The sequence below is a fragment of the Pseudorca crassidens genome, chromosome 4 (assembly GCF_039906515.1).
Source record: "Pseudorca crassidens isolate mPseCra1 chromosome 4, mPseCra1.hap1, whole genome shotgun sequence".
Classification (NCBI taxonomy): Eukaryota; Metazoa; Chordata; class Mammalia; order Artiodactyla; family Delphinidae; genus Pseudorca; species Pseudorca crassidens.
Window position 1 is genome coordinate 69892125 of NC_090299.1, and position 26420 is coordinate 69918544.

A 26420-nucleotide genomic window follows, 5' to 3' on the forward strand; every position below is an offset into this window, starting at 1 on the left:
AAGCTATACAGACAAAATCTCACACAGAAGCATACACATACACACTCAAAAAGAGGAAACGGGGGAAAAAATCATAAATCTTGCTCTCAAAGTCCACCTCCTCAAGTTGGGATGATTCATTGCCTATTCAGGTATTCCACAGATGCAGGGTACATCAAGTTGATTGTGGAGATTTAATCCACTGCTCCTGAGGCTGCTGGGAGAGATTTCCCTTTTTCTTCTTTGTTCACACAGCTCCCAGGGTTCAGCTTTGGATTTAGCCCCGCCTCTGCGTTAAGGTCGCCGGAAGGCGTCTGTTCTTCGCTCAGACAGGACAGGCTTAAAAGAGTCGCTGATTCGCGGGCTCTGGCTCACTCAGGCCGGGGGTGGGGGGAGGGAGGGGCGTGGCCTGCGGGGCGGGCCTGCGGCGGCAGAGGCCTCTCTGACGTCGCACCAGCCTGAGGCGCGCCGTGCGTTCTCCCGGGAAAGTTGTCCCTGGATCCCGGGACCCTGGCAGTGGCGGGCTGCACAGTCTTCCCGGAAAGGAGGTGTGGAGAGTGACCTGTGTTCGCACACAGGCTTCTTGGTGGCGGCAGCAGCAGCCTTAGCATCTCATGCCCGTCTCTGGGGTCCGCGCTTTTAGCCCGCGGCTCGGGCCCGTCTCTGGAGCTCGTTTAAGCGGCGCTCTTAATCCCCTCTCCTCGCGCACCAGGAAACAAAGAGGGAAGAAAAAGTCTCTTGCCTCTTCGGCAGCTCCAGACTTTTCCCCGGACTCCCTCCCGGCTAGCCGTGGAGCACTAGCCCCCTTCAGGCTGTGTTCACGCCGCCAACCCCAGTCCTCTCCCTGCGCTCCGTCCGAAACCGAAACCGGAGCCTCAGCTTGCAGCCCCGCCCGCCCCGGCGGGTGAGCAGCGAAGCCTCTCTCATGCTGGTGAGTGCCGGTCGGCACCGGTCCTCTGTGTGGGAATCTCTCCGCTTTGCCCTCCTCACCCCTGTTGCTGTGCTCTCCTCCGTGGCCTCGAAGCTCCCCCCCTCAGCCACCTGCAGTCTCCGCCCACGAAGGGGCTTCTAGTGTTTGGAAACCTTTCCTCCTTCACGGCTCCCTCCCACTGGTGCAGGTCCTGTCCCTATTCTTTTGTCTCTGTTTATTCTTTTTTCTTTTGCCCCGCCCAGGTACGTGGGGGGGTTTCTTGCCTTTTGGGAGGTCTGAGGTCTTCTGCCAGCGTTCAGTAGGTGTTCTGTAGGAGTTTTCCACGTGTAGATGTATTTCTGATGTATCTTGTGGAGGAAGGTGATCTCCGCGTCCTACTCTTCCGCCATCTTCCTCCAAGACTCTCATTTGTATTTTATAATAAGTTTTTACTCATCACACAGTAAAACTTTCTTTGTTGAGGAGAATGTGGAGTAAGGATTTTGCCTCATGGTCTCATTGTGAGGAAATCCTCTGTAGCGCTACGAGAGTTGGAGGCTAATGTGTATTCAGCGTGAGTAGTGAAACAGGTAACCCATTGCTGCTTGTGCTGAGCTAGTCATTCATTTTCTTACATTGTCTGAATTACAAACAAGACCCCAACAACAAGACTTACAAGACAAACAGTTGCTTACTTTCATGGTTACCAGGGTCCTTCTTCCTGCAGGTTCTTTTATAAACATCTCTTTAAAAGTGGAAATGCTTATGAAAACGAATACGTACACTCCAAATAATTTGGAAGTATGATATTAATCTTTAAATAGCAACAATTTTTGAAGATAATATATTTGTTTAGCATGTTAGTTTCTAAAGTACTTGCACCATGATTCTCCTAAGTAATGCTTTCAATAAGCTAGTAAAATGCTATTTTTATTTTAGAAATGAGACATCTGACATATAAGGGGTTAAGTTAGTTGCCCATGGTTACATAGCTCTACATGTGGTAGATTTTGGAATGGAGGTGTTTTAGAATCTAAGGCCCAGAATCTGTTCAATTCATTGTCCTCCAAAAAGGTATTGATGTAAAGAGCTTGAAGAGGATGCAAATGCAGATATTAGCAGTTGAGAAGAGAATTGTGTATAACTCTGTGGGTTCTTTTTTTCTGTTAAATGAAGGTAAGGTGGAAGGAGGTTTCAGACCTATAAAAAGGATATTGTATGATTAGTAGCGAAGAGCAAATGTCCTTGTCATTGAACAAGAAAGAATGGCTTTGAATTATTGCAAGATTATTTCTGAGTAAACAGTGTAAGCATCCTTGAATATAGTGGTTAAAGGACATTGGAACTCATTATCCAGAACAAATATTGTCTTATCATTTAAGATAGTTCAGAAATTCATAAATATCCATATAGGTATCTAGATGAAGTGCAATTTGCCCAGATGTAAGACATGATCGGAGCCAATGCTTCCCAAACAGTGGTATATATAACAATGGCAGTACACAGAGTTGTGAAGGAATTATGACATGTTTTCTTAATTGTTGCTAAAGCATCCAGCTAAAGCTGTTGACAGATAAGTATCCTTTAAAAGAAAAAGTGAACCTTCTGTTTTTATAATATTGGGACCGCATCTTAAGTCTTTATGATTTTACTGCTACCTCTTATTCTTTTAATGGACAATTACACTTTGTATTAATAGAGTTCTTTAAAAACATACAACTAAAGCTCTAAGATAATCTTCACCATTCCTCTCCTGTGAGCTTGACACATTTATTGAGCCCAAATCTTCCTGTCTCTCACTGCCAGGGGAAACCTGGGCAGAAAGAAAAGTGCAAAGGTATGTCCTTAGTGTAACCTTTTACAGGAGATGGGGAAACAAACTCGAGTACAAACCCATCTCTGAACTCAAACGAATTCCTGAATCAAGCAGTACTGTAAATACAATATCCAGAGGTAGATTTTTGTGAACATGAATCTACAGGTACAACTTCCCTTTACAGCCTTCCCCATGATATCATTACCTTAACATCAAACCTTAAAATTCAGTTAAATGGCTTTACTCTATATTTGTGCAAATGCTTCTGCATGCATTCAATTATTGCACTAGTACTTCTAACCTATTGGTTGCCCTATACTTGGAGGTGCAAATTTCAATATATTCAAATATAACCTTGTAGGGGAGGTTGGTGAGTCAACCTAGCACAGGGAGATCAGCTCAGTGCTTTGTGACCACAGAATGGTGAGTCTCTAGGTATCCACAGTACCACATGCTATCACATTCTTACCAAAAAGGCTTTTAGATGGTGATGATGATGATGATGACGTTGATGATGATGATGATGATGGTAAAATTCTTTGTTCGGTTTCCTTTTTTTGCAGGATTATACACTCACCATGTATTTCCAGCAGTCTTGGAAAGACAAAAGGCTTTCTTATTCTGGAATCCCACTAAACCTCACGCTAGACAACAGGGTAGCTGACCAACTCTGGGTACCAGACACCTACTTTCTGAATGACAAGAAATCATTTGTGCATGGGGTTACAGTGAAAAATCGAATGATCCGACTGCATCCTGATGGAACAGTTCTCTACGGACTCCGGTAAACAGCTTTGTGTTGCATGTTTTACTGTTGTTGTTCACGTTGTTGTTTAATTTTTACTCTTGGAAATGGACAGAGGGGGAGAAAGGCAAGTAGGTGAATATATAGACTCTTTAATCTTTATAATAACATTATATTAAAGTTCAGAAAATCTCTTTAGAACAATTCGAGCTAAATCTAGACAACTTTGTCCATCAAAGGAAAGTGAATTTTTTTGCCGTGATCCTCAAATAATAAACATAGTAATAAGAATATGTGTTTTTGTTAGACAGATTTCACATCCAGCTTATTCTAGAAGTTAAATTTTTTTTAGCCAATTGTTTGATTATCTTCGGTCCACCCAGACTCAATTACAATGTGTTCTAGGTATTCTCTATAGCGACTTAATTATGAAATGGAATTGAGAAACAACATTTTGAAGAAATAGGAAAATATTTTGTGGTGACTTTTAGAAGATGCAAAGTGATTTTATTCCCTTAAATCTCTTATGTTTTCATTTTTATTTTCATGTATGTGATCCACATTAAATTAATTTTTGTGTTTCTTATGAGGTAGGGATTGAGGTTCATTTTTTTCCATATGGCTTTACAGTTATTCTAGTACTGTTTATTGAAAAGACTTTGCTTTTCCCTTCAGATAGTGTTGGTACCTTTGACTGAATAATTGTGGGTCTATTTCTAGCATTTATTTTGTTCCACTGTTCTTTTGGTCCGTCCTTAGACAGTATCACACTATTTAATTAGCATAGCTATTTGTTAAGTTATGAAGTCCCATAATATAAGTTCTTCAACTTTATGCTGACTGTTTAAAAATTGCTTTGGAAATTCTAGGTTCTTTGCATCTCCCTATAACTTTTAGGATCAACTTGTTGATTTCTACCCAAAAAAGTCTGCTGGGCTTATAATTAAGTGCATTGAATCTATAGATCAGTTTGGGGAGAATTGACAATTTAAAATTATCAGGTTTTCTAACCATGAATATATCTTTATATGTTTATGTTACCTTTAATTTCTATCAACAATGTTTTGCACCACAGAGTGTTTTGTTTCATTTATTTTTTTTAAAGAATCAAGTGTAAAAGAGGTATTATACACTTATAGAGGTCTGTTACTAACACTCAGGTAGTTAAGGGTTGATTAAAACTTTTAGGCTACAGTTCAAATAAGCTACCAGTTTTACGAAAGAAATATTTGAATTGTAACATGTTATTGTAGGATGTGTAGAGCGGTGGTTCTTTAACCTTTGTTAATCTTTGTGATCCCTTTGAGAAGCTGATGAAATTTTCCTATTATTTTAGAGTATTCATAAGTGCCCTAAAATCCTTTATATGGCATCAATGCCAAGCTAAAACTGTGGTTAAGGGCCAACAGTCTAGAATTAATGTGTGTCCAATATCCGAAAACAAAATGCAAGTGAAAAGAATTTATCTATGATAAAACTTTTTTTTAAACATCTTTAATGGAGTATAATTGCTTAACGTTGTTGCATTAGTTATCTGGATATAACAAAATGAATCAGCTATATGCATACGTATAGCCCCATATCCCCTCCCTCTTGTGTCTCCCTCCCACCCATCCTGTCCCACCCTCTAGGTGGTCACAAAGCACCGAGCTGATCTCCCTGTGCTAGGCAGAAGCTTCCCACTAGCTATCTGTTCTACATTTGGTAGTGTATATATGTACATGCCACTCTCTCATTTCGTCCCAGCTTACCCTTCCCCCTCCCCATGTGTTCAAGTCCATTCTCTACATCTGCGTCGTTATTCCTGTCCTGTCCCTAGGTTCTTCAGAACCTTTTTTTTTATAGATTCCATATATATGTGTTAGTATACGGTATTTGTTTTTCTCTTCCTGACTTACTTCACTCTGTATGACACACTCAAGGTCCATCCAATTCACTACAAATAACTCAACTTCGTTTCTTTTCATGGCTGAGTAATATTCCATTGTATATATGTGCCACGTCTTCTTTATCCATTCATCTGTCGACTGACACTTAGGTTGCTTCCATGTCCTGGCTATTGTAAAAAGAACTGCAGTGAACATTGTGGTACATGACTCTTTTAGAATTATGGTTTTCTCAAGATATATACCCAGTAGTGGGATTGCTGTGTCGTATGGTAGCTCTATTTTTAATTTTTTAAGGAACCCCCATACTGTTCTCCACAGTGGCTGTGTCAATTTACATTCCCAACAACAGTGCAAGAAGGTTCCCTTTTCTCCACACCCTCTCTAGCATTTATTCTTTGTAGATGCTTTGATGATGGCCATTCTGACAGGTGTGAGGTGATACCTCATTGTAGTTTTGATTTGCATTTCTCTACTGATTAGTGATGTTGAGCATCCTTTCATTTGTTTGTTGGCAATCTATATATCTTCTTTGGAGAAATGTTTATTTAGGTCTTCTGCCCATTTTTGGATAGGGTTGTTTGTTTTTTTGATATTGAGCTGCATGAGCTGCTTGTATACTTTGGAGATTAATCCATTGTCACTTGCTTCACTTGCAAATATTTTCTCCCATTCTGAGGGCTGCCTTTTCATCTTGTTTATGGTTTCCTTTGTTGTGCCAAAGCTTTTAAGTTTCATTAGGTCCCATTTGTTTATTTTTGTTTTTATTTCCATTTCTCTGGGAGGTGGGTCAAAAAGGATTTGCTGTGATTTATGTCATTTATGTTTTCCTCTAAGAGTTTTATAGTGTTTGAACTTACATTTAGGTCTTTAATCCATTTTGAGTTTATTTTTGTGTATGGTGTTAGGGAGTGTTCTAATTTCATTCTTTTACAAGTAGCTGTCAAGTTTTCACCACTTATTGAAGAGGCTGTCTTTTCTCCATTGTATATTCTTGCCTCCTTTATCAAAGATAAGGTGGCCATATGTGTGTGGGTTTATCTCTGGGCTTTCTTTCCTCTTCCATTGGTCTATATTTCTGTTTTTCTGCCAGTACCATACTGTGTTGATTACTGTAGTTTTGTAGTATAGTCTGAAGTCATGGAGCGTGATTCATCCAGCTCCGTTTTTCTTTCTCAAGATTGCTTTGGTTATTTGGGGTTTTTGTGTTTCCATACAAATTGTGAAATGTTTTGTTCACTTCTGTGAAAAATGCCCTTGGTAGTTTGATAGGGATTTCATTGAATCTGTAGATTGCTTTGGGTAGTATAGTCATTTTCACAATGTTGATTCTTCCAATCCAAGAATATGGTATATCTCTCCATCTGTCTGTATCATCTTTAAATTCTTTCATCAGTGTCTTATAGTTTTCTGCATACCGGCCTTTTGTCTCCTTAGGTAGGTTTATTCCTAGGTATTTTATTCTTTTCATTGCAATGCTAAATGGGAGTGTTTCCTTAATTTCTCTTTCAGATTTTTCATCATTAGTGTATAGGAATGCAAGAGATTTCTGTGCATTAATTTTGTATCCTGCTACTTTACCAAATTCATTGATTAGCTCTTGTAGTTTTCTGGTAGCATCTATAGGATTCTCTATGCATAGTATCATGTCATCTGCAAACAGTGACAGTTTACTTCTTTTCTGATTTGGATTCCTTTTTTTTTTTTTATTCTGATTGCTGTGGCTAAAACTTCCAAACTATGTTGAATAATAGTGGCGAGAGTGGGAAACCTTGTCTTGCTCTTGATCTTAGTGGAAATGGTTTCAGTTTTTCATCAACTCAATCTCATCATTGAGAACGATGTTGGCTATGGATTTGTCTTACATGGCCTTTATTATGTTGACATAAGTTCTCACTATGCCTACTTTCTGGAGGGTTTTGTTCATAAATCGGTGTTGAATTTTGTCTCAAGACTTTTCTGCATCTATTGAGATTATCATATGTTTTTTATCCTTCAGTTTGTTAATATGGTGTATCACATTGATTGATTTGCGTATATTGAAGAATTCTTGAATCCTGGGATAAACACCACTTGATGATGGTGAATGATCCTTTTAATGTGCTGTTGGATTATGTTTGCTAGTATTCTGTTGAGGATTTTTGCATCAATGTTCATCAGTGATATTGGCCTGTAGTTTTCTTTTTTTGTGACATCTTTGTCTGGTTTTGGTATCAGGGTGATGGTGGCCTCCTAGAATGAGTTTGGGAGTGTTCCTCCCTCTGCTATATTTTGGAAGAGTTTGAGAAGGATAGGTATTAGCTCTTCTCTAAATGTTTGTTAGAATTTGCCTGTGAAGCCATCTGGTCCCGGTCTTTTGTTTGTTAGAAGATTTTTAATCACAGTCTCAATTTCAGTGCTTGTGATTGGTCTGTTTATATTTTCTATTTCTTCCTGATTCAGTCTTGAGGGGTTGTGCTTTTCTAAGAATTTGTCCATTTCTTCCATGTTGTCCATTTTATTGACATATAGCTGCTTGTAGTCATCTCTCATGATCCTTTGCATTTCTGCAGTGTCACTTGTTACTTCTCCTTTTTCATTTCGAGTTCTGTTGATTTGAGTCTTCTCCCTTTATTAATTTTTTTGATGAGCCTGGCTAATGGTATATTAATTTTGTTTATCTTCTCTAAGAACCAGCTTTTAGTTTTATTGAGCTTTACTATTGTTTCCTTCATTTTTTTTCACTTATTTCTGATCTGATCCTTATGGTTTCTTTCCTTCTGCTAACTTTAGGGTTTTTTGTTCTTCTTTGTCTAATTGCTTTAGGTGTAAGGATAGGTTGTTTATTTGAGATGTTTCTTGTTTCTTGAGGTAGGATTGTATTGCTATAAACTTCCCTCTTAGAACTGCTTTTGCTGCATTCCATAGGTTTTGGGTCATTGTGTTTTCGTTGTCCTTTGTTTCTAGGTATTTTTTGATTTCCTCCTTGATTTCTTCAGTGATTTCTTAGTTATTTAGTAGTGTATTGTTTAGCCTCCATGTGTTTGTATTTTTTGCAGTTGTTTTCCCGTAATTGAAATCTAGCCTCATAACATTGCGTTTTGAAAAAGATACTTGATATGATTCCTATTTTCTTAAATTTACCAAGGCTTGATTTGTGACCCAAGATATGGTCTATCCTGCTGGAGTATGTTACATGAGCACTTGAGAAGAAAGTGTATTCTGTTGTTTCGGGGTGGAATGTCCTATAAATATGAATTAAGTCCATCTTGTTTAATGTGTCATTTAAAGCTTGTGTTTCCTTATTAATTTTCATTTTGGTTGATCTGTCCATTGGAGAAATTGGGGTGTTAAAGTCCCCTAATATTATTGTGTTACTGTCGATTTCCCCTTTATGTTTGTTAGCATTTGCCTTATGTGTTGAGGTGCTGCTATGTTGGGTGCATAAATATTTACAGTTGTTATATCTTCTTCTTGGATTGATCCCTTGATCATTTTTTAGTGTCCTTTATTGTGTCTTGTAATAGTCTTTATTATAAAGTCTATTTTATGTGATATGAGAATTGCTACTCCAGCTTTCTTTTGATTTCCAATTGCATGCAATATCTCTTTCCCTCCCCTCACTTTCAGTCTGTATGTGTCCCTGGGTCTTAAGTGGGTCTCTTTTAGACAGCATATATACAGGTCTTGTTTTTATATTCATTCAGCCAATCTATGTCTTTTGGTTGGAGCATTTAATCCATTTACATTTAAGGTAATTATCAAAATGTATGTTCCTATTACCATTTTCTTAATTGTTTTGGGTTTGCTTTTGTAGGTTTTTTCCCTCTCTTGTGTTTCATGCGTAGAGAAGTTTCTTTAGCATTTGTTGTAACGCTGGTTTGGTGGTGCTGAATTCTCTTACCTTTTGCTTGTCTGTAAAGCTTTTAATTTCTCTGTCAAATCGGAATGAGATCCTTGCTGGGTAGAGTAATCTTGGTTGTAGGTTTTCCCCTTTCATTACTTTAAATTTGTCCTGCCACTCCCTTCTGGCTTGCAGAGTTTCTGTTGAAAAATCAGCTGTTAACCTTATGGGGATTCCCTTGTATGTTATTTGTTGCTTTTCCCTTGCTGCTTTTAATATGTTTTCTTTGTGTTTAATTTTTGATAGTTTTATTAGTATGTGTCTTGGTATGTTTCTCTTTGGGTTTACCCTGTTTGGAACTCTCCGCTCTTCCTGGACTTGATCGACTGTTTTCTTTCCCGTGTTAAGGATGTTTTCGACTAACATCTCTTCAAATATTTTCTCAGACCCTTTCTTTTTCTCTTCTTCTTCTGGAAACCCTATAATTCAAATGTTGGTGCATTTAATATTGTCCCAGAAGTCTCTGAGACTGTCCTCAATTCTTTTCATTCTTTTTTCTTTATTCTGCTCTGTGGTAGTCATTTCCACTATTATATCTTCTAGGTCACTTATACGTTCTTCTGCCTCAGGTATTCTGTTATTGATTCCTTCTAGAGAATTTTTAATTTCATTTATTGTGTTGTTCATCGTTGTTTGTTTGCTCTTTAGTTCTTCTAGGTCCTTAGTAAACGTTTCTTCTATTTTCTCCATTCTATTTCCAAGATTTTGGATCATCTTTACTATCATTACTCTAAATTCTTTTTCAGGTGGAATGCCTATTTCCTCTTCATTTGTTTGGTCTGGTGGGTTTTAACTTTGCTCCTTCATCTGTTGCATATTTCTCTGTCTTCTCATTTTGCTTAACTTACTGTGTTTGTGGTCTCCTTTTTCACATGCTGCAGGTTCATAGTTCCCGTTGTTTATGGTGTTTGCCCCCATGGGGTAAGGTTGGTTCAGTGAGCTGTGTAGGCTTCCTGGTGGAGGGGACTGGTGCCTGTGTTCTGGTGGGTGTGTCTGGATCTTGTCTTTCTGGTGGGAAGGACCGTGTCCGGTGGTGTGTTTTGGGGTATCTGTGAACTTATTATGATTTCAGGCAGCCTCTCTGCTAAAGGGTGGGGTTGTGTTCCTGTCTTGCTAGTTGTTTGGCATGGGTGTCCAGCACTGGAGCTTGCTGGTTGTTGAGTGGAGCTGGGTCTTAGTGTTGAGACAGAGATCTCTGGGAGAGCTCTTGCCAATTGATATTACGTGGGGCCAGGAGGTCTCTGGTGATCCAATGTCCTGAACTCGGCTCTCCCACCCCAGAGGCTCAGGCCTGACAGCCAGCCGGAGCACCAAGACTCTGTCAGCCACACGGCTCAGAAGAAAAGAGAGAAAAAAAAAAAGAAAGAAAGAAAAATAAAATAATATAAAATAAAATAACGTCATTAGAATAAAAAGTTTTAAGAAATTATTAAAATAAAAATTTTTTTAAAGTAATAAAAAAATAGAAGTGAGCAACGAAACCAATAAACAAATCTACCAATGATAACAAGCACTAAAAACTGAACTAAGATAAACATGAAAATCAGAAACTGGTCAGTCACATACAGCAAATCCCAAGTCTACAGTTGCTCCTAAAGTCCACAGCCTCAATTTTGGAATGATCATTGCCTATTCAGGTATTCCACAGATGCAGGGTACATCAAGTTGATTGTGGAGATTTATTCTGCTGTTCCTGAGGCTGCACGGAGAAATTTCCCTTTCTCTTCTTTGTTCGCACAGTTCCTGGGGTCCAACTTTGGATTTGGCCCTGCCTCTGCATGTAGGTCACCCTCTGGCATCTGTTCTTTGCCCAGTCAAGAGGGGGTTAAAGGAGTGGCTGATTAGGGAGCTCTGGTTCACTCAGTCCGGGAGGGATGGATGGTTGCAGAATGCAGGGCAAGCCTGCGGGGTAGAGGCCAGCGTGATGTTGCAACAGCCTGAGGCATGCCATGTGTTCTCCCGGGGACATTGTCCCTGGATCATGGGACCCTGGCAATGGCGGGCTGCACAGGCTCCCAGGAGGGGAGGTGTGAATAGTGACCTGTGCTTGCACACAGGCTTCTTGGTGGCTGCAGTAGCAGCCTTAACATTTCATGTCCGTCTCTGGTGCCCGCGCTGATAGCTGTGGCTTGCGCCCATCTCTGGAGCTCGTTTAGGTGGTGCTCTGAATCCCCTCTCCTCACACACCTCGAAACAATGGTCTCTTGCCTCTTAGGCAGTTCCAGACTTTTTCCCAGACTCCCTCCCGACTAGCTGTGGTACACTAGCCCCCTTCAGGCTGTGTTCACCCATCCAACCCCAGTCCTCTCCCTGGGATCTGACTTCTGAATCCTGAGCCTCAGCTCCCATCCCCCATCCACCCTGGTGGTGAGCAGACAAGCCTCTCAGGCTGTTGAGTGCTGGTCGGCACCGATCCTCTGTGCGGGAATCTCTGTGCTTTGCCCTCCGCACCCCTGTTGCTGTGCTCTCCTCCGCGGCTCCGAAGCGCCCACCTCTGCCACCCGCAGTCTCCGCCTGCGAAGGGGCTTCCTAGTGTGTGGAAACCTTTCCCCCTTCACAGCTCCCTCCCACTGGTGCAGGTTCCATCCCTATTCTTTTGTCTCTGTTTTTCGTTTTTTCTTTTGCCCTACCCCGGTACGTGGGGAGTTTCTTGCCTTTTGGGAGGTCTGAGGTCTTCTGCCAGCGTTCAGTAGGTGTTCTGTAGGAGTTGTTCCACATGTAGATGTATTTTTGATGTATTTGTGGGGAGGAAGGTGATCTCCACGTCTTACTCCTCTGCCATCTTGAAGGTCCTCCCTGTGATATAAGTTTTGAATTTATACTAATGGTTGGCTATTTAGTTGATAGCTTTGGTCTTCATTTGCACAGTAAAATAGCTTCAGTTGATGCTGGCAAAATGATCTTTGGAATTTTCCCACTCTTTCAGTACCCCAGGAGCTGTCAACTCTAGTTAAAAATCTCTGACCTAAAATCTTCTCAGAAAAATGGTGAAATAAACTAACAAGTCCCTTGAGTGTATTGATATTTCTACAGATGAAATCTACTCATCCAAGAGCAGTGGTGGTCATTAGTGATGGTTCATACAATGGAAATCAGTTGTAATTTTTCTATTACCTATGTAGCTTCTATCACATATAACTAAGGTATAAAGTGATGAATTATCCTTCTGAAGTTTTCTAAGAGAATAATTCTGTGACCCAACTTAGCAGGCCTATCGACTACATGTATATTCACTGTATGTGATTACTCAAAAGTGTATAAAAAATTGTTTTGTTAAAAAAAAAAAGACACCTCGACTTTTTGCAAGCAAGAATGTGGGTTGCATTCTCAGTTTATAGAGTCTCACTTCAGGCATTTTCTGAATTATTGGCAGCCTCTACCAATGGCAACGATGCAAAGGAAGAAAAATATCTGAGAACGATGAATTTGAATACACCTCATTTTAAAATGAGAAAACTGAGGCGTAAAAGGGGGAGGGGCCTGATCTAAGGGCACAACAAATGATAGAATTAGGACTAAAATCCAGGTTTCCTGATTCCCATACCTGTGCTTTTCTCACCCCACTGTCTTTCAGATGAATTTAAAGTCAATACCTTCTTCCAAGTTGCATAGCATTGCTTTCTCCTTTTTGGAGCCAACCCAGGCCTTTGTAGCTAGGATCCCACCAACAGATCTCTCCAAGAAAAACACAAATGCTTCATCTATTATTGGACTCTGATCTGTTTCTGGCATTGGCTTTTTTCATAAGAGCCTCACACCAGTCTGATATCTCTCCCCTCCTTCCCATATTCCTCTCTATCTCCTCCCTCACAGATTTGGTTTTCTTTACCCTAGAGGTTATAAATATCCTGGAGAAACCATGAGGTATAACAACTGGTATGATAACTGGAGTCAGAGGACCAAAGTTGGGCTCAAACTCTATACCATTTTCTGATTGCTTGACCTTAAATAAGTTATATAAATTTACTGATCCTTAGTTTTATCATGTGCAACAATGGACTAAGGAAGTTCTAGTGAAATAATGAATATGTTAATACATATAAATTCTAAGTTATATTTTTGTAAAGTTGTTGTGCCTGATATTGCCTTACTAGGTACTGGAAAAGTTGTGTGCTGAGGGTGGTTCTCTAACTCGCAGGTTTGTCAGTGACCAAAACAGAGATACAGCTGTCCAATTAAGAAAACATTCACTGAGTGCCAGTATGTACAATACACCCACTCTTCTGGCCCTGGGAATAATTCTCCAGAAGCCTGGTAGAAATTTATCATTGTGGCAGAGTGGAAGCACCTGGGACTTTGAGTCAAAGAGACATGTGGCCTGACTAGTTTGTGCCCTACAGTAAGCTATTTCCTCTCTCTTGGCTTTAGATTACTCAGCCTTAAAGAGAAAGGAATTAGACAAAATCATCCCTAAATTCTCTGTCAAATCTAAATTTCAGTGCTTCTATGATCCTATATTATGGCTGTTCATTTTCATTCCTCTGATATAACATTTTCTAGGCTTAGAAAGGACAATCTGTACTTTTCTCTTTGTAGTTGTCTTTTCAGGAATAACCACCATATATCACTTCCTAAACACAGGCACTAGAAAATCCTTATAGTATAACATAGGTGTTGACATATTTATGGCTGTACTTATTGTAGACAAGGGATCAGGAGAATGAAACTTCCTGCCTCAACCATAAGTCCAGATATAGTCATCATGAAATGATACCATGCATTAATGGGTTGTTTTTAGCAATTATGGGGTCAATGGGATTTTCTGAACGTACCTGAAAGCCTCTTTAACTAGGAACTCCATAATCATAAGACCATATCAATAAATTGAATCAAATTTTGCTATATTCAAACTCAATATGAAATGTTATAATCTAGTTTATATAAAGGCACAAGAATAGAGTTAGCTGTTTGCTATTTTTGTGAACTATGTCAAATCATATTTTATACCGCAGAGATGGCACATGGTTGTGTAAACACTCTAAAATGACAGAGTGGTGTCTGATGGGGGTCTGGTGCTTCTAGAAGAGCCAGGGTACTGTGCAACAGGCATTCAGTACATAGAAGAAACTACATCCCATTGTGCTTCTTACTCTCAGATTTCCGTTGCTGCGACAAAATGTGTCACACCAAGGAATAACCCTGCAATCATGATTACTTCCTATTCCACTTTGCCAGGGATCTAAATAAAGGATGGATGTCTGAGATGTGCTGTAAGATGTGGCAGGAGATGGGACTTACATCCATGGTACACGAGCCCTCCACCCTGCTCCTCTCAAGGCATATAATGTCACTTCCTTTCTTACTCAAAAGTGGAGACTAAATATCAACTCCCTCAATGTCACAGTTCAAATACTTAAAATTCTTCTGTCTTTCCTCCCTTCCTTCCATTTAACTCTGAGGAAGATTTTCTCTTCTTTCTAAGGCTAATCTTGCCATATACACATTTATCTTATTGCTGGATGCCCTTCAGAATTTGCTCCTCTTTTTAATTAAATCTTCAGTCTTTCCTCTGCTGACTCCTTCTCTTTGATTTTCTCTTCAAGCACCAGTCCTCATAATAGCTTTGGTTTCCTCTGCTTCCTCACCACCCATTTACTCCTTAGGCTCCAAAAACATGGCTCCTAGCCATGCTCCTTTCCTAAAACAGCTCTGTCAAAATTTACCAGAGCCATTGCTGGTTCTGTTTATAGTCTTGACTTCTCTGAACGATTTTTTTAAATTAATTAATTAATTTATTTTATTTTATTTTTGGCTGCGTTGGGTCTTCATTGTTGCACACGGGCTTTCTCTAGTTGGGGCGAGCAGGGGCTACTCTTCGTTGCGGTGCACAGGCTTCTCATTGCGGTGACTTCTCTTATTGTGGAGCACAGGCTCTAGGCACATGGGCTTCAGTAGTTGTGGCTCACGGGCTCAGTAGTTGTGGCTCACGGGCCCTAGAGCTCAGGCTCAGTATTTGTGGTGCATGGGCTTAGCTGTTCCACGGCATGTGGGATCTTTCTGGACCAGGGATCAAACCCAAGTCCCCTGCATTGGCAGGCAGACTCCTAACCACTGCATGGGAGGCATATTCTTAACCACTGCACCACCAGGGAAGTCCCTCTCTGAATGATTTGAGAGTGATTATTGACTTTGACTGTAGGATTTCCAAGATTCAGCACAAGTTTTTCATTATTCTTGTTCTCTCTTTTTGTTGTTCTATCACTGTTTCTTCTTTTGCCTCTAATTGTGAACTAGAGGGGTTCCTTGAATTTTGAACAACTCATTGAATTTAACAGATCAAATATCTAGAATATGAAATCACTGAGCTCAGAAAAATATTTGTAATCACTTACTGAGCATCTGTATGTGGATGCTTGCCCTGCCCGTTATTCCTGACATAATCCCTATTTCATATTATCTGTTTTTCCTAAAACCAGCTCTTCCTCCTTACACAGCTGCTAACAAAAGTCATCATCCTCCCAGTCAGTAAGCATAAACTTGTAGGCATCTTTGACTCTATATCTCTTTTGTCCCAAGATGCAATCTGTTGCTTCTACTCCACTCTATCTCGACCATCTCCGTTCCCAAGCTACTTCCATCACCTCAATTAACATCACCACTTTTGGTCACTTCCTGGCCAGCTTCCTATCTTAATTTTACTTGTTCTCATCACTGTCATAGTATTCTTTCTATAGTGCATCATATCAATCACACACACACACACACACACACACACACACACACACACACCCCCCTAACAATGCCTCTATAGTCCCCATAAAATTAAGTTTTCCTTCTCCTGTATGAAATCTGAGACCCTCTGCATATGACCAAAATGTCTTTCAAACATTTCCTTCCTCCATGAAGCCTAAACTTTTATGAAACCATTTACTTATTTCTCTAAACAAACCTAGGGCATTTCAAATTCAAATATGTCCCAAATTTGCCAAGATCATATTTATACCAAAAAACTGTTAGTTGTTATCTGAAATTCACATTTAACTGGGCATCCTGTATTTCATCTGGCAACCCTCCAGCCCTGCTAAAATTCCCTCCCTTCTCTATCCCCTGACAGTTTCCCCACTTCACCACTTTCTCCCATCTCTCTTCTTTTCTTAAAAGCCTCTCTCAAATCCCACTTTCTCCATGAGGACTTTTACAGTATTCCCAACCAGATAAAAACTCATTCTCATTTGATACCTTACTTCATTTTAATCTCCTGAAGGCCCATGAGACTTGTAACTCTCTTAAGATGTTTTATCTTTCTGTGTCTTGGAGTTATTTTCCTGTGATGCAAACAAGATTGTATATTTGTTGAAAATATGAACTGTATTTCTTTCACCTTTGTATACACTTTCTCAAACCAAATAAATGTTTGAAAAATTGAAATGAAAATTTGTAAGATGCAGTCACCTGACTCATGATAGTTGTCAGCTGCAACATTTCGTATATCTAAATGATGGCTTTTAACCAGAGATCCATTATCACTATTAATGACCAGATGTGTTCTGCCTCTTGTCCAAACATGATCCAGCTGGCTGAAAACACTGATTGTCTCTGAGGCTTAGCCCTGTGGGTGCTGAAAGACTGTGTTTATCTTTCCTTAAAAATGGCAGACATGGAACAACCTAATTCTGTGAAGACATGTAGTGGTATATTTAACCTCCTTTAACTGTTCTTCCTTTTGCCTTCCTCTCCTAACCCTTGCCTTGGCTTTTCTTTCAAACTTCCACAATGTTATTTTCCTGCATCTCTTACCAAAGGTGAGGCCAGGGCCAGTTGGTTTTGCAGGGCTACATGAGAATGGGGAATGGAATGGGTAGTGTAAGGAAAAGGCTTCCAGCTCAGTACTGGCTCACATTGGGATTCCATAGGTGTGTTGCAGAGTGTGTATGTGGGATTGTGTACACACACCGTAAGCACATACAGAGTAAGATGTACCTCTCACATCATTCTAACTAATATTGATAGCAATTGTATCAGGAATTCAACCAACACCCAAGTATATAAATAATTGAAATTATACTATACACCAAGCACTATGCTAAGTGATCTACCTATATTGTCATATTTAATCGTTACCACAACACTATGAACTTTGTACTGTTATTATGCTAATTTGACAGATACCAACACTAGGAGAGCTAAAGTAATTTTTCCTGTCTCATAATTTATTATTAACTTTTTAAAAGCAGGTCCAAACAGGTACACACATTGCATTTGGCTGGTAAAGTTATCTGAAATTTCTTTTACTCTAAATGTTTCCTTTTCCTTTATTTTCCCCCTAGAACTTTTTTTTCTTAGGAAACCATGCTGTTTTTTGTGATTACATCCATTTGTTGTAAATGTGTTCTTTTATGCCCCATATTTGAGACTTAAACAGATCTGAATTATTTTGTTGTGCTTTGGTGAGTGTGCTTCATAAACCAGTTGTATTATGTACTTTTATCTAGAGACCCAAAATGCCTGCCTGTCTCTGTTTTTGTGATGTGAACATTGATATGCTGATTTAGGCATTGACAACCTGACCTATACATTATGATAATTCCATTAATTTTTATGTAACAGTATTTGTTTGCTAGGGCTCCTGTAACAAAATCGGTGACTTAACAGAAATTTATTGTCTCACAGTTTTGGAGTCAGCAAGGTTGGTTCCTATCAAGGGCTGTGAAGGAAGGAGCTATTCCAGGCCCCTCTCCTTGGCATATAGATGACCGATTTCTCCCTGTGTCACCTTCCTTCCAGGTGTATCTGTGTGTCCCTTTTTCATAAGGCCACCAGTCATATTGGATTAGGGTTTACCCTAATGATCTCACATTAATTTGATTATCTCCATACAGACCCTATCTCAAATAAGGTCACATTCTGAGGTACTAAAGGTTAGGATTTCGACATGAATTTAGGGGGACACAATTCAGCCCAAATAGTAACAATTATAGCAGCCACTGATAATCTTTGCCTAAACTTATTTAGAGTTTACATAATGACAATATTCTATCAATCTTTCCTTATTTATTAACTAGATTATTCTCTAAAGAATTTTCCCTCACCAAATGTTAATCTGGAGGTCAAGTTAGGACAGTAAAGGCAGGATAAATGCTTGACTGTTTCCTTTTATTTAGTAGTTTTCAAAACAACAAGTTGTTTCTCTAGAACCCCCCAAATATGACCACTGAGGTTTGCCATTTTGTGATTTTTTGTGTGTTTAGCATTATGAAGTCACAGGTTATAACAGGTATGTCTGTTTCAGTCCACTGCAGCTATTGTTATTTTTGATCTTGTTTGTCTTATCTTTGGCCAGTGGCAGACCCTTTAAATTGACGTCTGAGTTCTTTCAACATGACCTCAATAGTCGCTGATAGCATCCTTGCCTTCTGACGCATCAACTTGTAAATTCTCTGTCCTAGAGGAGGATAAAATACATCATGAGTTCATATTGATATTTCTAACTCAAATTTAGAATTGCAGGGCTTTTATTCAACTTCTTTGATTTTACACTTTGTTTCTTTCCTCTTCATTGAAAACATTGATTCTTCATATATTAACGTGACTATTTATTCACTTTGTCCTGTCATGTGTAATATATATGTATATATGTGTGTATGTATGTATATATCTAATAGTATACATAATAGTTTTTAAATAAAAATACCAACATTATTGTTACTGTCCTGTGTTAAGCCATTTTTTCCCTGCAGATCATTTCTAGGAAGACAGTTGTCCAAGTAAGATGCTTTTGTTGCTTACCATTGTAGAAATGAAAATAATTAGGGAGGGCACACAGCATAAATGGGAATAGCTCTGCCAAGTGTGTGCACTTTATGAAATGTGCACAGCTTTGTCAGGTTCTCTAACACATACCAATGACTCCAAATCCCAAAGAGAAGCTTCTAAGCTTTAGGTTTCAGAAGTGAATCAAATGTTTACCAGAAACTTGTGGCCTGATGGGGATTTTGAGAACTCCCTTACTGTATTTGCTTACCTAGCTCCACTCTGAATTGATTTTTTGGATGTTCTTGACACTGCCTGACCATGGGTTGTGCATGAGAATAAAATCAATGGTTACATTTATTGAATATGAAAGAAAAACAGAGTTTCCCACTATTCCTTGGAGGATTATTGCCTTGTTCTTCATGATAAAGCCAAGTAAAAAGTAGAGGCAATTATCTCCATAGTACAGATACAACAAAACCCCACCATTATTGATTTTTAAAGCAGTTTGGGGCCCCTCAATGTTTCATATTAGCTTTCTATATTGATTGTACACCCTGAAAAAAAGACTTCTCTTTCTTACAGACTTTCTGTGTAGAGGCAGTTATGATTACATTCAAGAGTCCTGGGAAGATCACACAGGGTTTACTGTGAGACAGGCTGGGCAAAAAATATTGTTGAGTCGATTGCAGAGAATAAATATATGGGCAGATGCAGTGTTTGCAGAGGAGGACTGGCGGAAATTGATAAATGCATCCTGTTAAGAGAAACTTGTTACTTCAAATGGAAGAGAGAAAAAACAGGGCATGCATAAAGAATAGGTAGCTCACTTTATTAATAGACAGAATGCCGTGGGGACTCTTTTTTTTTTTTTTTGCGGTACGCGGGCCTCTCACTGCTGTGGCCTCTCCCGTTGTGGAGCACAGGCTCCGGACACGCAGGCTCAGCGGCCATGGCTCACGGGCCCAGCCACTCCGCAGCATGTGGGATCTTCCCGGACCGGGGCATGAACCCGTGTCCCCTGCATCGGCAGGCGGACTCGCAACCACTGCGCCACCAGGGAAGCCCCTGGGGACTCTTTTTATAATTCCTGCCAAAGAGCACAGTATTGTTATTCCCCTCACACTTCTATTTCAGAGTTTCATCAGTGGAGTACAGAGAGATACTTAAAATGTTCTCCAGTGAACAGGTTGCTATTTTCCCTCTCAAAGTTTTTATTTTTAATGTTCTTTATTCATCTTTATATATATGAAAAACTTTATGATTCATTTATTTTTGTTAGGGTCTCCTTTTTCATAACTACAGTATTGTGACTAATTCAAATACTAAATGAGAAATTTAAATAACTATGCAGTTACGGTAGCTTTTGTGCGGTCATGTGCCCTGTGGATGGATCATTATGATTAAACCTCCATAATTAAATTAATGTAGAAGATTAAGTAAAAACAGTGACCATAAATTAGCTACAAAAGAATTACATCTCCTCAAATTCTTAACTTGATTGAATCTCTTGTGGAATAATATCTAATGTGAACACTCAGGAAAGAAGGAAAAATGATAAAGCGCATGAAAGTAAGAATGAAGAAAAGAGGAGGAAAGAAAGGAAGAAAGGTAGGAAGGGAAGGAGGGAGGAAGGAAAGGGAGACAAAAAAAGGAAAACAAAACCAAATATCTTAGAAACATCTTATGAATTTTAGATCCTAGTTATAATATTACAAACAACACCACTTATTTGTGAAATGTTTAATCTTCTCTATGAATTCAATTTATTCCATTAAACCATCATTTCCAACTACAGTATTTTAGTACCACTTCCATGATTTTTGCCACAACCACATATCATCTAAAAACATTGAATCACTTTTTACTTAGGTACGTATGCATGTGTATATACATATATACATATATGTATATACATATATATTTTATTTTTAAATTTTTCTAATTATTTAGTATTCAGTTTTTATTTTATTTTATTATTTTTTATTTATTTTTGCCTGCGTTGGGTCTTTGTTGCTGCACGCCAGCTTTCTCTGGTTGCGGCGAGTGGGGGCTACCCTTTGTTGCAGTGCACTGGCTTCTCATTGAGGTGGTCTCTCTTGTGGAGCACGGGCTCTAGGTGCGTGGGCTTCAGTAGTTGTGACGGCTGGGCTCAGTAGTTGTGGCACACAGGCTTAGTTGCTCCATGGCATGTCGAATCTTTCCAGACCTGGGTTCGAACCCATGTCCCCTGCATTGGCAGGTGGATTCTTAACCACTGCACTACCAGGGAAGCCCTTAAAGAAAACTTTTATTACCTCTGTATGTAGACAACTATTTTTTAATAGACATTAAAATACATCTCAGGTAAGAATTTTATTATAATTTAAAAATGCTTATCCATGTTCCATCTACAATGATTTTTTCCTCATTTATAGAAATGAGGTAACAATATTAACCATCTTATGGAGTATTACTAATGTTAAATAAGTTGACCAGACAGCGGAAGCAAGAAGAACTACAATCCTGCAGCCTGTGGAACAAAAACCATATTCACAGAAAGATAGACAAAATGAAAAGGCAGAGGACTAGGTACCAGATGAAGGAACAAGATAAAACCCCAGAAAAACAACTAAGTGAAGTGGAGATAGGCAACCTTCCAGAAAAAGAATTCAGAATAATGATACTGAAGATGATCCAGGACCTCAGAAAAAGAATGGAGGCAAAGATCGAGAAGATCCAAGAAATGTTTAACAGGGCTTCCCTGGTGGTGCAGTGGTTGAGAGTCCGCCTGCCGATGCAGGGGACACGGGTTCGTGCCCCGGTCCGGGAAGATCCCACATGCCGTGGAGCGGCTGGGCCCGTGAGCCATGGCCGCTGGGCCTGCATGTCTGGAGCCTGTGCTCTGCAACGGGAGAGGCCACAACAGTGAGACGCCCACATACTGCAAAAAAAAAGGTAAAAAAAACTGGGTGTAACACACACACATAACTAATTTTTCCTCTATTTCATTAAATAGCTATAAATGTATATTCCAAGTGAGAGTTGTAGAAAGCTTTTAGCTAAGGAAGCACACAAGTGAAATAATATTGTATCTCATTGATGGGATCAATTCAAGAGTCCAAACTTATTTGTATTTATCATACCCATTGTTTAGCTCAGATGATGTAATATTAATAGACCAGAGTAAGATAGAAGAACTATTCAACTTCTATCTGACTTCTATCCAGTCAGGTAAGAAGACTTACATTCCATCTGGAATGGTTAAAGTGAACATGATTTAGGAATTGTTAAAGAGAAGACAATTAGCAAATCATACAGAGTCATTTAGTTACTCATCGGAGTAGAAATCAGTGCACTGATAGATTTACTCATAGTTTGGATCTAGGTTATGGAAAAAATAGTCAGTGATGATTCTGTGGTTTTTGACCTAGGAACTGAAATAACAGAGTTGGAGGAACTGTAGACAAAATACTTCTGGGGAGAAGCTAAGCTCTGTTTGCAGGATGTTATATTTGAAATGCCTGTAGACATGCAAGTGAAGAGGTTGCTTGGCAGTTAGATGCAAAACTTGAGATCCAGGAGGAAGATCTGGATTCAGAGTCATTAGTATATAGATGGCCTTTAGAGTCATGTGTCTCGATGATATCACCAAGGGAATGAGCATAGAGGGAACAGAGATGAGACCCACTGTCAGGAAAAAGGAGAAGTCCCCCAAGAGTTAGAGCAAGGAAGAAAAGGAAAAATAGAAAAGAAAACTAAAAAGAAGCAGCCTGTGAAAGTAGGAAGGAAGCTGGGAAAGAATGGTTTCTTTGAAGCTGAATGAAGAGAGTGTTTTAAGAAGGTGAGAGTAATCAATTGTGTCAAGTGTTGCTAATCAGTCGAGTAACCTGAGGGTTATTGGTGACTGTCATGACCGAATTGGGAGCAATGGTAGAGGAAGCAGTCTAATTGGGATAGATTCAGGAGAGAAAGGGAAGAGTGGAACTGTAAACAATGGATGTATCAGTGTGCTGTTGAGAAAGATACATTTGAGAAGGGAAATTTGATAATTCAGGACAGAGAGTAAAGAGATCCTCAGGCAATGTCCTTAAATAGGCAAGAAGGTACAGCATCTACTGTAAAATTGGAAGCTTAGCTTTAGATGGGAACATGAACCGTTCATTCATTGTAGTAGGAGAGAAGGCAGAGTCTGTGGGTACAAACTCAATAGATAGATCCATGTGGTGGTAGCATATAATTACCGCAATAAGTTCTTAAGATAGGTGGTCCCATTTTCTCCCTTTTAAAATGGAGAAACTGAAGCCCCAACAAGTTAAATAACTTACTTAAGATTGTAGAGCTGGAAAGTAACTGAGACAAAATTTGAAGCCAAGCAAGCTAACTTCACGGCCTAAATGCTTAGCTACTATTCTAACAGAAATACAGGGTTCTGCACAAGGTGAGGTCTCATCTAGACTATTTTTCTCAGTCCCGGATAACTCACTTTGAGAACAATATTAACAATCCAGAGAAACACTACTAGGATGGCAAAGGGCTTGGAACTCTGTCCTTATGCAGATAATGAGCTTCTAAATAACACTCTGAAGATTATCACTCTTAGACCTTTTTATCTTTAAAACCACAGATGAGATGCCAATATAGTTGCTTGTGTTTTAAAATGTAAGACCACAGAAACTATGGTTTTAAATAATATTTGAAGAACAACAGGAGGAAAATGTAGAAGGAGCTAGGGAGGGATATCATTTTACCTAGGCTGAAACCAAGCCTAGATAGGGGAGAAATATGATAACACACCTGAAGTATTTGAAAATCTGCTATTTCAAAGAAAGCTTAGATTTACACTGTGTTGCTTCCAACAGAAGATCAAGGGCCAACATGCGAAACTTTCAAGGAACATATCAGTTCCATTTGCCTACTTTTGTGAACCTAATGTGAAAAAAGTTCACCATAAACATTTATCTTACATTCAAAAATGGAATTAATGCCTTGTTACTAGTATCTCTCCAAAAATAAGTAGGCTGGTGGAAAAAGAACTTGAGCTTTAGAATCAGAAGAACAATGCCACCATTTACTGATTGCATGCCTTAGGACCTGTTACCCAACCTCTCTGAACCTCTCAACTTCCTCATTTATAAAATGTCTGTAGTGGTACATCTTTCAGATTTGTGTATGAATGAATGTGTGTGAAGTGAGATGAACAGTGTTCTTTATTTATTTGCTTGTTTTGTTTTGTTTCTCTCTTGTTCTTCTCTCACACCAGCCTCTCCATTACTAAAAATGTTTAGACAGAGGTTGGATGAGTACAAATACACGTCAAAGATGCTACAAATGGGATTCCAGCCCTGAGTATGAGGTTGATTAAGTGGATTATTAGGTTCATTATAGCTCCATATTACTATAGAGCTAAGGGAAACATTATTCATACAGATTAAAAGCATGGATATTGAAGGCAGGCAGTCCTTGGATATGATCATGTAATTCTCCAATATGTCAGGTATATGACCTTGGACATGTCAATTAACTTGTCTATGCCACAGTTTCTTTAACAGGATCATAATAGTCCAATGGGGCATGATTGCTGATATAATGAAATGAGAAGTGCATTTAAAATGCATAGCAAAGGGCCTGTCATATAGTGAGCACTCAATAAATGGTAGCTGTTCCTATCCTTAGGGACTTCTCTGCGGGTTAAGAGCCTATCTCTTTAAAGTGTTGTCCCACTTCCTTGGGAGGTGCTGCTGTTTTCAAGGTTAAATGGAAGGCTCTTTCATGGTCCTTATAGAATCATTTGGATTACCTTTGATGCTATCTGCTCCTAGCCCTTTAGAAGCTGGGTTTGTTCAAACCGGACAACAGAGGGATTTCATTCTTTTCTATGCTCTGAGTTTTTTGAGTCATTGGATTAGTGGAGCCACAGAAGAATGAGGCCATTAACTTCGTGCCAGAAAGTCTGTTATTGCTCATTATTTTCAAGTATTATATTCTTTCGTCTTTTGTGTCACAGGATAATTCTGTACCAAGGAAACCGTATGTGCCGAAAATATAGTCACTTTTATTCACCCCATGTAAAAAGGGCAATGAAGGATGCCATTTTTAGAAAAAGATAGAGTCTTTGAAGATCAGCCTTCTTTGTTTCTTTTATCTAGAAATACACATGCCAAATGAGATGCCAAGAGATTTGGTTTCTGCTAAGAAGCTTAAGAAAATTAGGGACCAAGGTTGAAAGTAGCATTTATGGTTTAATATAGAGAAAATGTAGTATAATAAGTTGCTTTGTTCCAGGTTCCACTTCCATGTTCTGTTTTTATCTCCATCTTTATTTTCAAGAAATTTAAAATATTACTACTTCGTAACTATGAGAATGATGGGCCACACTCTTAAGTCATTTACTTTTTCTTAAATGGATGTTTTACTTGTTTTCAGTGTCTGAGAAGAATCAAAAGGAAACAACAGCAAAATAATTAGCCTATATTGTGTGCTCTAAGGAAAATAGACAACTAATGTTCAGTCAAATAGGTGTAGTGCTAACAAGGCCATCTGCAGAATACCCCAGGGTCTGAAATTATTTTGGAGAAATCTTTCCCTTCTGACCTTCAGTAGCTACAAGAATGAATTTGGGAAGAGCTACCTGCGTGCTCACCAGTCTGTGCACTGACTCTATTCCCTGGTTGTCTTCCCTTTCCCTAACTCTATTAAGGGAATCAAGAATTGGCATTGAGATCAAACAAGCCTAGACTCTGAATCATGGTGCACCTACCTGCTAGGACTTTGGGATCCATCCATTAAGATAAGGTTAAAGTTTTTAATTTAAGGTGAGCTTAATCCTCCTCTATAAGCCAGAGCCACTGATGAGCATCTGGAACATAACAAACTGTATTCCCTCCCTGTTGTATATCCTGTATTTTCCTTCCACTCCAAATGTTGTAGAAACAGAATTGAAGCTCCTTATTGTTCTACCAGGGCTTTAGGAACAAAATCACAGGTAACAGTACTAGCAGTGTGATTTCTTCTGGACTTATAATACCAGGCTAAGTCAACAAGTATGGCAAACAGTCAGAGGTGATTCTAATTAAGTTATCTGAGCCTCTGAGGTGGCCATGCCCTGCTTATTGCTCTATGCCTGATTTCAAGAGCTGGGAGGGCAGCATTAGGCATTGGTTACAATCAAACACTTGGCAGTAAGACGCAGCAAGGTTTAACCTGGCCTTGCCGCAAGCTAGATGATCAGTCTTTGGCAGTATTCTTAAACTTTATGAATCTCAGCTTTCTCCTTTGAAATGTGGAAGTTAAAAATAGTAGCAACTTCATAGGGTTCTGCGGAGAATTAAAGGTGAAAATGCACTTGAAACACTTAGTATAGAGCCTAGAACATTAGTAAAAATTCAACAAATAAGTACTGTCATTACTATTAGCTAGTTTATTATTTCCATCCTAAGATTATTCAGTGGAAATAAGAGATATGGTTTATCCATTAGCTAATCAATTAGCCTATGCATTTAATTAATACTTCACTCTCCAGATACTGTTGA

General features: G+C 39.1%; 2 protein-coding genes across 2 annotated transcripts in view; one reads left to right on the top strand and one right to left on the bottom strand.

The window, feature by feature from the left end:
* The window catches only part of GABRB1 (gamma-aminobutyric acid type A receptor subunit beta1), a 395673-nt gene that overhangs the window by 130759 nt on the left and 238494 nt on the right, over positions 1–26420 (top strand). Inside the window, exon 4 of the mRNA XM_067735874.1 lies at positions 3269–3489. Coding sequence (XP_067591975.1) covers positions 3269–3489 — 221 coding nt within the window. The remainder of the gene's footprint in view (positions 1–3268; positions 3490–26420) is intronic.
* Positions 18566–26420, bottom strand: part of COMMD8 (COMM domain containing 8) — a 271516-nt gene continuing 263661 nt past the window's right edge. The window contains exon 6 of the mRNA XM_067735877.1: positions 18566–18601. Coding sequence (XP_067591978.1) covers positions 18581–18601 — 21 coding nt within the window. The 3' untranslated portion in view covers positions 18566–18580. The remainder of the gene's footprint in view (positions 18602–26420) is intronic.